We start from the raw sequence: 11,871 nt of genomic DNA, 5'->3' as shown, positions 1-11,871 counted from the left end.
GCCCGATCGTAATGCGTCATAGGACGACAGCATGACTCTGCCACATCAAAAAAATCTTGTAGTCACTCACAATGCACAAAACAGTAGTTGCGTTAGTTTAATCTTAAAAAAAAATACTTTTTAAGAAGTTAAGTTAATTAAATTTATAATTTATAAAATAATTTTTAAAACATTCGAATGACACAAAAATAGCTGTTGTATCCTAGCCTTCCGTGGGTATTTGGTAATGGTTGCTTAATATGTGTAAAAAAAAGTATCGATAAACTATAATTGTGAGATATTCCCTATTAAAGACTTATGTTTTTCGTTATTTGAATGTTCAGCACTACATTCATCAATGACCAGTGTATCACGAGACTTCTGGGCGAATAGATTATGTGTTTGCCTTTCGAAGGAATCAAGTTGAAATGGACACTTAGAACTGCTTGACTTTATACGTTGATTTTGACATTTATTTTTAACCGACTTCAAAAAAGGACGAGGTTCTCAATTCGTCGGTATGTCTTTTTTTATGTTTGTTACCTCTGATTATGATGATTCTTTTTTTATTGGAAACGATATACTTCAAAGATAGTTTGATGAGAGTTTGGTTAGGTTCTGATTACGCAATCCATGACAAAGTAACAGAACTCTCCAATTCTTAGGAGAAAATTAACGATACTCGGCCGAATCTTTTTTATGGTATCCGGATATTTAAGTCATCTACCATAATATAGTTATGGCCAGGTTATTATTGTCGTAGTCGAATATGATGATCAATATCACTTCTTAACGACTTACAGTAAGGGTTCGATCTGTGGCAGAATTTCTTATTGTCTGTAATCAAATTACGAAGCGCTAACGTTCATTGCTGTATTGAAAAATTTAGTATATCTACACATATTTAGGAATAAGGAGCTTTCTTCCACGTACTACAAAGCTGTTGAATGAGCTTCCTTATGCGGTGTTTCCGGGACCATACGTCATGGGTACCTTCAAAAAAAGCGCAAACTCCTTCCTTAAAGGCCGGCAACGCTCCTGTGATACCTCTGGTGTTGCAAGAGATTGTGGGCGGCCGCGGCGGTGATCACTTAACACCGGGTGACTCGTACGCTCGTTTCTCCTCCTATTCCATAAAAAAATAGCCAAATTGTTAGTTAGTGTACTTCAAATTCACTAAAAATCATAAAATAAAAAAAATTGTAACAAAAAAACAACCGACTTAAAAAAAGCCTTCGACAACAATAGATATAAATAGATGAGGAAATATATAGTCGGTGTCATCCAAGATAGGTTGGAACTAAATACATAGTTATAGGGAGATGTGCTTGAGTTATGAGGAGGCGAGAGGCGAAGGCGAGTCGCGGCGGAAGGACACCTATTCCAAAAATGACAATAATCGAAACTAGAATTACATTAATTAAATAGATTGTATAAAATACGCAATTAATTTTAACTTTTTAGTGCATCTATTGTTTTCGAATAGTGTTTTTGAAGCCAGTTGTGTTTTTGTAAAAAAAAATTTTTCTTTTACGTTTGCGTATACGCGTGAGTTTGTTTTTGAAGATAAAACAGGATGCACAATATTGATTTTAAAGTTCAGTTCAGTTTTAATGAAATAAAAAAGTGTTCGCAAGAATGAACATAGGGAATTTTTATTTCGTCGCCACCTTTGTTTTTTTTTTTGTTTGATCCAGCGGTCAATGTATGTTGTCTGTACAGTACTGTTTTCTTTTAGTACATTTATTTAAATATTTATTTTGTTCGACAATTTCACTTTTTCAATTTAAAGTTTTTAATTTATAACTAATTTTGCGATAGTTCTGTAGACTAGTACTACTTATATTTTTATTAATTTCCATTCCAATCCATAAAAAAAAATTAACGTATTGTAAAATAAGTGTACATACCTGTAATGTAAGTATTACTTAATCAAATAAGTGGCAAGTAAGACTGACGGTTTTTTTACATAATGCTATTGTTTTTTTTTTTATTTTTTAAACACCTTTAGTTTTTTTTTTTGGTTTGGAGGTGCTAATTGTTTTGTGTTTTATGTAAAAAGTAAAAATGTTGTAAAACATTAATTAGTTCAAAATACCAGGAGCGCACCTAAAGCACACTATGGAGGATGCTGTCTGAAATGTGTGACTTCAACTGTGTTTTAAATTAAATTCCATTAAAAAATTGTAACCATATTTTCAATATTTATGTGTCATTTTCATTTCCTCGTCTATTTATTAATTAATGAAGTAACGAATACTTTAATCACTTTTAGTTCCTTCGTATCTTTTGAAATTAAATACCCTATGCCATGTTACTTAGACTATGATTGATAACAGGATTATATGTAAATAAAATGTCAATCTTAGATTTGGTCGTTGAACGATGTTAGTTCTGCGCATGCGCAATATTCAGCGGTTGCCGGTGGCGGATTTCCACTGCACAATACTAAATTTTTATGATGAATTATTGTCGTTAATAATATTAAATTGTGTATTTATAAGTTAGTATTAATTCTAGGCGATAATAGTATTTTTCTAACATGCCGGACAAACCTCTTTGGTTTTTGGCCTGTTACAAATTAATAATTGTAATTCTACTTTATTGTATGTGTGTGTGTAAGTTGTAGTAATTAATATAATGAAGTAGTTTCGGATATATATGATTAAGTTTGAATAATAAAATATATACCATAGATAATAAATAATAGGTAGTAAGTAGATAGGTGGTAATAAGTGATGTATAGATATAGTATAATATGTGTTAACTTGTGTATAGGCTACATTATTATTATTATTTATTATGAGTTAAATAAAAAAATTGTAAATAAGCTGTACTGTAAGCATCTGTTTAATAATATCGTGTTAATATTATCTAACCTTTACCAAGGCTCGAAAAGGTAAGTCCCTGTTTACTTTATCAGTTTTAACAATGTACAAGTTCATTTTCACAGTTTTATCATAGATGCCCTTATAATTTTGATAGTAGTAACTGAGTATCTCTAGTGTGCTACTAGTTAATAAACATAATATGCGAAACTTAGCCAGTACTTAATTTTTTTACACCATAATTATTAGCATAATAATATCTTAATTTTATCTATGATGCACTAATAATGCTGTAGTTTGGTCAATACAGTACACTTACACCTCCTTTAAAAAAAACACAGTTCTTATATTTAAATAGATCGGTAGTGCCTATCAATTACATAAATATTTATCATTACAATATAAGAAATAGATTGGAAAATGAACAAGAGTCCGAGATACGAACAGTGTGTTCATACACATTACACATATCAGCCAAAATAAACCAAGGTTAAAACTTCAATGTTTCAATTCAATTCAGATTATCTAAATAATATTCATTAGTAGTATTCATAAATTGTTTTTGAATACCTAATACCTAAAAAAATTATTTTATACCATACTATGTTATTTGACATAGTATATGTATATCATTAGAAACTACTACTAGATTTGCGTTTACTTCTGTGCGAGACTGTGGTACTATCGCAGTTCAATTACTGTAGCTCCGTCTATGGGCCGAGGTTGACCGCTAGCGCAGAGAGGGCAATACAGAGAGTGCAAAACTCATGTGTACGCTTTTGTTTCAACATACCCAGGAAAGCATATATAACTCCCTACTTGAATAGCAAAGGCATCCTGAACATGAGTGCAAGAAGACAACTTCACTATGCTTGTTTAACTCAAAAGGTTATTTGGAACAAGAAGCCTGAATATTTATTTGAAAAGCTCCGTTGGGTTAAAGATTTCAACGTACAGCACAACTTGCGTGCTAACAGACAACTCGGCCTTATAATCCCTAAGCACAAAACAGCTCGGTTTAGGGGATCTTTCAGATTCTCTGCAGCAAAAATATGGAATGACTTACCTCCTCCTCTAAAGAAACAAATAAGTATCGAGTCCTTTAAAAAAAATACCGTTTTGCTTTACTAAAAAGCAACTTGCTGCGGAGAAATTGAACCACTTCCACTGGAAATATCTTTCTCTAAAAGATTTTTTTTTGTGTACGGACATAAACACACTCTCACACTCATGCACATACCTAAACACACACATACATACACACACACATTTACACACACACACACACTTACATATACTTGCAAGGGTAATCAGAATATTTTTTCTAATATTACATTTTATAAAAAAAAAGATAGCTTAAGTAGGTAATCGGGGAGCCACAATACATCCACTCCCGCTCAACACCTTAGGGAGGAGGGGATGGCTGAAAAACAGCGCTGCATGGAAACGTAAATCCATGATTCCATGTCAGGTGAAGCTGAGCCTTTTCCTTTTGCCTTTTGTTTCATCGCGTATCCTAATTGTTTATTTTATATTTGTAATGATTTGTATGGCAATAAAGAATTTATTATTATTATTATTATATCAGAATAAATGGCATAAGAAATTAACTGTAAAATTGCGCTGTAAAACAACTCATTAATACGTGTACTGTACGAACTAATTATTATTATCTAAATTTGTTTTTGGGACGCACTAAGACGCACTAGTGAACAAGGGCTGATTTAATTAGATAACAATTAGTTGATTACACTAATGCATAACTAAAAAATAAAGAAAATACAAGAAACAGACCAATCAGCGGCGAACTCATAAACTTACGACCAGTAAATTGTCAAAATATCATTGTCTGGTAAAATATCTTACCAGTGGGAGGTTCCTTTGCGCAGGATGCCGGCTAGATAATGGGTAGCACAACGGCGCCTTTTTCTACCGTGAAGCAGTAATATGTAAGCATTATTGTGTTTCGGTCTGAAGGGCGCCATAGCTAGTTAAATTACTGGGCAACTGAGACTTAACATCTTATGTCTCAAGGTGACGAGCATAATTGTAATGCCGCTCATAATTTTTGGGATTTGCAAGAATCCGGAGCGGCACTGCATTGTAATGGGCAGGGCGTATCAAGTCCCTATATGTTATAAAAAATATTCTTACAATATCACTATAGTATTGTACCCGTGAAATTATAATATCACTAAAACCAGGCCGTTAAATTGTTAGATATGAAGTCGATTGACAATCGACCGTATAATTATAATATTTATGAAATTATCATATCACGGCTTTGACAATATACCTGCGACATATTATGTCGTAAAGTCGTTTAAAAAGAAATGAATACATGTACGAATAACATCAACCTAAATTATTCGTCCAGTACCCGTACAAATAATCACTTCGGTTTTTTTTTCAGAAGCTCATACACTCGAAAACGACTGATCAATTGAGATAAAAATCACAAAAATGTTATTGAAAAGTTTGAAGCCACAGAATTGGTACAGATTGTATGTAACAAGTTTCCTATCCTCTAAATGTGTGGAATTTAGTTCCTGTAATGTTGATACCGTCGCGGCCGATCTCGCATACAACATTCATGATAGCCATTTTGTAGATCCGTCTAAACCACCCTTGGTCACCTTTCATGCTTTTTTGGGATCAGGATCACTTTGGGATGGTGTGGCTATGGAAATTCAAAAGGAAACAGGAAGAAAAGTTATAAACCTGGACGCTCGAAGTCACGGCAACAGCCCACGCAGAGCTTCTCTTCATTATTTCGAAATGGTCAACGATGCGATAAAAGTATTTCGGAAATTGGAAATACCAAAAGTATCTATTATTGGTCATAGCATGGGTGGTTATACCTGTATGGCTCTATCACTTCTCTGTGTAAGTTTGTTTTTATTTTCCTTTCAAATTTTAGACGTAATACAACTTAAATATTTATCATCTGATTAAATCAGCCAGTCAGTTGGATGGCTAGTAGATAATGTGTCGCAGCGGTCTGGTTATATCGGCCAATGGCATTACTAGCCCGTTCGTTATATGCCATAAGCTGGATGGCTGCAACATAATTTATAATAAGGTTTTGTTAACGAAAATTAATGCTATCGCGATCTTCAGACAAATACCGAACGAAAAGAATCATGCTTATATTTTCATGACTATACTATACTATTGGAAACATATTATTATCTTGTTATTTTAATAGTTTTATATTTTGTTAGTTGAATTGTTTAATCAAGTAATACTTACATAAAAAGACCATTAAAATACATTCGAATCATAAAATACATATTGCTGTAAAGTTGATGAACTTTTTTTGCTATTTGGTTGAGTTCTCGTGAGTCATGACAGTTTTGGTCACCACTGCTTGTAGCTGCGTCTTGAGGCGGGTCGTTCTCTTCCCTAAAATATGGTCCATGGCTGGTCCATGCGTCATGCTTGTGAATGGGACCTACTTGTGGTGGCTGGATGATCCTGTAACCAGAAAATTTGCTTCATGTTTTTAACCGACTTCGGAAAGGAGGAGGTTTTCAATTCGATTGGTATTTTTTTTATGTATGTACACCGATTACGCTGGGATTTATGATCCGATTTCCGTGATTCTTCTTTTATTTGATGTGGAATGTTTGCCATTTGGTCCCATACAATTTGACATAGTATGGCCCAGTAGTTTATATTTTATGAATATTTTTGTTTACGTGGATGATATTATAGTTTGTGTACTGCTTTTTTAGGAGTTCTCATTTAAATTGATTTTATATTATATTATTATTATTATTATCCCGTTTGCCGATATGTGGGTTTTAGACTACCTGTCATTCATAGCTATCAAATTTTCTTCACGATATTTCAGTATCTCACAAGAACGTGAAATAGGGGATTTATATTGTTTAAGGCACGCGGAACCTTTTGTAGGCCTATCCATAGGTACTTAAAAAAAATATTTAATATATAAAAATAAAAAGCAACGAAATCTTACAATTTACCTAATTAATGACACTAAAAAGTAAAAAATAAAAAAAACTTCGTTTAAAAAAACCGACTTCAAAAACTGAAAAGTATAAAATAACTTATTAAAGATTTAATATGAGGAGATTATTTATTAAGATTTGCATAAGAGGAAAATTAATCCTCATATGCAAATCTTGTAACTTTAATATTAATAAAATACTATAGTTTGTATATGCTACCTATTGATAGGTTTGAAATCGGTGCCAAGCCAAATGTAATAGGTAGGCAGGTACCTACACACGCCACGCGTGAATTTGAGTGGGATAGCTTCGTCGAGAACAAACTATCCAAGTGGGCAGGCACCTAGTTTTTGAAATCGTTTTTTATACGAAGTTTTTTTATTAAAATTAAATATACAAATAAAATTTTAAAAACAACATAATTTTATGAACGATGCGGGACTCAAACCCACAACCTCCGGCGTTCCGTGCCGGTGCTCTAACCAACTGAGCTAAACGTTGTTGTTTTTCAAATTTTATTTGTGTATTAATCCTAGAAGTGAGGATTATCACTTTAAAAACATAACAAATTGTTTAAAATTAAATATATTTTTTTTATAATAGCTAATAAAATGATCGCATAATTCTTTTATTTATTTCCAGTGTGTGTGTGTGGATTAATATGCATGTGTTGTACTCAATAACTCTTGTGTTATATTTCTTATAAATTTACACAATTTTTTTTTCTTTCTCGTGTAAGGCATTGAGTTTTAACGTTTGAGTATTTTTGTCGCATCACTTTATGTTTATAATTGAAATTATTTCTTAGATAATGTGGTAATAAATATAAAAAATGAAGTGGCAATGAGTTTCCTGCCACTTTTTCTTATTAAAGCTTAACCTTTTCCGAAATGGTGGTAAGTATAGAAAGAAAAAGTTTTAACATTTATAAGATTAATTTCCTTAATCTACTTAATTTAAAATGATTTTGATTTGATTTGATGACTTTTTTATTTGTCACTAGAAGAGAAAAATTAAATCGTCAAACGCAATGATATTTATTTGTTAATCAATCAATTCATGATTTCTTAACTGTGGTATGTAATTCTATGATTTTTTTTTACTTTCGTAATTAGTGCATCTTCCCATAACACAAGACGGCATTTTAATGTTGTACCTATATCAAATTGTAAGCAATTCTGTCAACAACACCCGCGTGTGTACATTTCGTATCGAGAGAGCGACTACGACCAAAGGAACCAAACCTTTTTTAATACTACATTGGTTAAACGAACTAAATTTTTTCGTCTGCCATTTATCAGACATTAGAAAAAGTCATATAAATCACTTATTTTCCAAAAATTGATACCTTTAGCAATTTTTTTGATGTCAGTTCAAACACTACTACCGCTTCGGAAACAAAAAGCGCTCTGAAAGAGAAGAAGCGGCGCATGAAACTCTCCCAGCATTCTTTTTTTGCGCTTTTTTATTTAGAATATACAATATTGTACCGTCATTTTTATTACTATAAAATAATCATAATCTAGTCCCAGGCTGTCCGATCACTTTGATATTCAGCTGTGGAGTAGTTATTTATTTATAGATAATGCCTGAAAATAGTTTGTGTAAAGGATAATTTTTCAAAATGTAATTATGATTCTTCAATGGATATTATTGTTATTAATGTGAATAGTTATCTGATTTATTGATTTGTAATATTTAATACAATGTTATACGTTTCTGCACTTCTTCTCTATGTAAACTTTCACAAAACCAAAGCTCACATTCCGTCACGCGAGCTATATTACCTACTTGTACCTAAAAGGGATAAAACTTTGATTTATTTCTCATTCATTCGAATCTACTTATTAATTCAAATTCAAATATTTTTATTCAAAATGGGATTCAAAACCACTTTTCTGAACGTCATAATCTACCACCCGTTCAAAATAGACTACCTGAGACCTGAGAAGAACGGGCGCAAGAAACTCAGCGGCTTTTTTTTTAATAAAAATATGGATTATAATGTAATGTAGTACTATAAACATTTATAATAATTAAAGAGCCTGAAGAATTTCGCTTCATTCCCAGTCTGTGGTGTCATTAGAAAAATCATTTAAGTTATAGTATATACCTCAACAACAACCACACGAACGTTTTTTAACAATTCTTTTTAATTTCGTAACACATTTGTTTTGTACATTTTCTGAGATCATATTGTAAAAGTATATACATCGCCCAATAACAGACTTACTAACTCGACTTAACCGAGTAGTAGGCATAACAAGTTTTTGCTTGTCCCATAATGTTATTATGAATGTCACAGTTTCTAGCAAACTCAATATGCTTATGAACATAAAGAACGTTATCAAGAATATATTGAGAAGCAACAGTCAAAATGTTTATTTTTTTTAATTTTGATCAATCCTCAATGAATCTTTAGGACCTAGGTTATAAATAGCGCGAATAGCCCTCTTCTGCAGCACAAAGATGGTGTTATTATCGGCCGCACTGCCCCATAACAATATACCGTAGGACATGATACTATGAAAATAAATAAAGTATACTAGTCGCGCCTTATCTATGTCAGTTAACTGTCTAATTTTCTTAACCGCATATCCTAAGTACTCGCAAGCCTATTCGCCAATCCTTCAATATGGGGGCCCTATTGCAATTTAGAATCAAGAGTAATGCCAAGAAATATAGCAGATACCTCTCCGTTTAATGAAATATTCGCATCTACATTTTTATAACATACATATACACAATATAATATACACTATTACATATTGTAATGGTGATTCCACACTGCTGTTTTAAATTAATGTTTACAAATATAAAACATTCTGTAACAAACATTTGATTACAATATTATAAAATCGTTTCATGTTAGATGACGTTAGTAAACATTTCTTAACAAAATTGTTAGGATAATTGAAGCAAGTTAAAATTTGCTTGTAAAAATTGTACCCAGGAGACAGCAGGGTATGCGGTGTCACCAGTTTTAACGGCACCGTGGGATCACCATAACAGTTAAAACATTGATGCAATTAACAGAATAGGTAATATAAATAAATAATATACGCGTGAGACGGTGAGTGTCATCAACACTCGGTTGAACCGTATCCTGTCTTAGTATTTTATTATCCCTAAACGTATTGTATCTATTATTGATTAAAAAATACAAATAAATTAATTAACAGCGTCTGAGAACAATTAAAAAAGCAATTTTGTGGATTTATGAAACCACTATGGAAGTGAAACTGTTAAAAAAGCGCGTACACCTTCCTTAAAGACCGGCAACGCTCCTGTGATTCCTCTGGTGTTGCAAGAGATTGTGGGCGGCGTTGATGACTTAAGAACAGGTGACCCGTACGCCCGGTTGTCCTCCTATTCCATAAAAAAAAACTGTACTTTACAAAATATCCTAATATTAATATCAGCATAATTATAGAAAGAAAACAATAAGAAATTAATGGTTCGCTATTTTTAAAATAAATATATGACGTAACCCGCGCTCTCTTTCCCTATTCTCAATTTAAAACTGCAATTATATTCTCCGCGGCCCGTAATCCGCGCAGCCTGTGCGAAAAGGAACTTCGTTCCAAAGATACGTATACATATATAAGTACGAAAAAAATTTGTTCATTTTGTTATATATTATGTATCTACCTAGGTATTGTGACTTAAATATTATGGTCTGTTAACCGAAAAATAACATTAAATATGTACATTAAATGGTGTTACACAAAGAACATTTATTGCATAACACATGAGAGTTTCTATCTATTGCGTCACCTGTTGTTTATTGATTTATAAAATTTTGTATTTCAGCCCGACCTGGTCTCCAGTTTAATTGTGGTTGATATTTCTCCTGTAAAAGCTCGTCTAGATTTAGTATTTGCGATGAATGTTCTGAAGTGCATGGATACTGTTCCTTTAAAGTCAAGTTTGACAATGTCAGAAGCGAGACAACTAGCGGATCATAAGTTACAAGCCATCACGACGGATAAGAAATTGAGAATCTATTTAGTTTCAAACTTAGTCAGGACAGCCACAGGAGAATATACATGGAAGACTAATATTCCGGCATTAAGAGATAATTTAATAAATAATATAGCGAAATTTCCTCCAAGTTTAAAAGGACGTAAATATCTTGGTCCCACTTTGTTCATATGTGGAGCCTCATCGGAACACGTTTTGTAAGTACATGTTCAACAGATAAACTGAAAAAAGAAAAGACACAACAAGACATTTCATTACAGTGATTCCTTGAGACGGCTTTTGGTCTGCCAAAAGAAGGTCTGCCGAAAGAAGAAAGAAAGCCTTTGGTCTACAACCTAATGCGAATTGTTAGAATATTATAGTTAGAATAGTTGATCAAGTGAACGACTCGCTCGTCCGGTCACTTTTTCTCATAAAAAAAGTACACTGTTATATTTTTAATGAAATAGGATAGAATACAATAGTGATATTTGTTAAGCCAGTTGTTGATCCACGTATAAATTACATGACATATTTATTACAAGAAGACTTTAGGTAAACGCTTTTTTGCAGTTTTTTGTATTTATTTCTTAATTTTTTTCAGAAAGGAAGACTTGCCGGAGATCAAAGATTTCTTTCCACAAGCTGAGTTTACCTTCATAGAGGGAGCAAAGCACTGGGTGCAAACTGATCAGCCGGAGCGATTTAGAGAAACGGTGTGCAAATTCCTGAATGAAAAATAATTGATATCAGTGTTTGTTACTACTGTTTTCATAATTATTCACCATCCGTTCATATAATGGTAACAATACACTGGCGGACTCATTACCCGCATCAGTATTCGAAGCCTTTGAAATAATTCGCCATTCAAACTTTTTATACAAAGACCTAATGTTAAATAAAATAAATAAAAAAATAAAATGTATTTATTTCAGACATAATAAAACCCATAGTTACAAAAAAAATTAGCCACTGTAAAGGGTTGCCAAGTTAAAAGTAAAATTAGAGTAACTAAAACTATATACATATTGCACATATTTGTGCAGTCATTTTTTGTTCTTGTCCATGTAAACAGAGATCCAGCACTTAAACACTGGATTCCTGATGTCGTCAGAGACAGCCACGAG

General features: G+C 32.5%; 1 protein-coding gene across 3 annotated transcripts; it reads left to right on the top strand.

Moving 5' to 3' along the window:
* Positions 1-351: 351 nt before the first annotated feature.
* LOC126975698 (protein ABHD11-like) lies at positions 352-11,665 on the top strand. Of its 3 annotated transcripts, none has more exons than XM_050823701.1 (4): positions 352-497; positions 5,224-5,693; positions 10,595-10,962; positions 11,349-11,665. In XM_050823701.1, exons 2-4 carry the CDS (start codon positions 5,271-5,273, stop codon positions 11,485-11,487), a joined length of 930 nt encoding a protein of 309 aa, XP_050679658.1. In that variant the 5' UTR covers positions 352-497; positions 5,224-5,270; the 3' UTR covers positions 11,488-11,665. The 3 variants fall into 3 exon arrangements, with proteins under 3 accessions (XP_050679658.1, XP_050679657.1, XP_050679659.1); XM_050823700.1 differs by having other exon boundaries at positions 5,221-5,693; XM_050823702.1 differs by lacking the exon at positions 352-497 and having other exon boundaries at positions 5,221-5,311; positions 5,419-5,693.
* Positions 11,666-11,871: the final 206 nt, after the last annotated feature.

The sequence above is a fragment of the Leptidea sinapis genome, chromosome 37 (genome assembly GCF_905404315.1).
Source record: "Leptidea sinapis chromosome 37, ilLepSina1.1, whole genome shotgun sequence".
Classification (NCBI taxonomy): domain Eukaryota; kingdom Metazoa; phylum Arthropoda; class Insecta; order Lepidoptera; family Pieridae; genus Leptidea; species Leptidea sinapis.
This window is presented reverse-complemented; position numbering and strand designations above follow the sequence as displayed.

What these genes read in the sequence shown, in the direction of transcription:
- LOC126975698 (XM_050823701.1), top strand. Translation starts at nt 5,271, where the DNA reads ATGTTATTGAAAAGTTTGAAGCCACAGAATTGGTACAGATTGTATGTA. An exon ending in TGGCTCTATCACTTCTCTGT is followed by an intron (nt 5,694 to 10,594) that starts GTAAGTTTGTTT and finishes TTTGTATTTCAG; the next exon opens with CCCGACCTGGTCTCCAGTTT. An exon ending in GCCTCATCGGAACACGTTTT is followed by an intron (nt 10,963 to 11,348) that starts GTAAGTACATGT and finishes AATTTTTTTCAG; the next exon opens with AAAGGAAGACTTGCCGGAGA.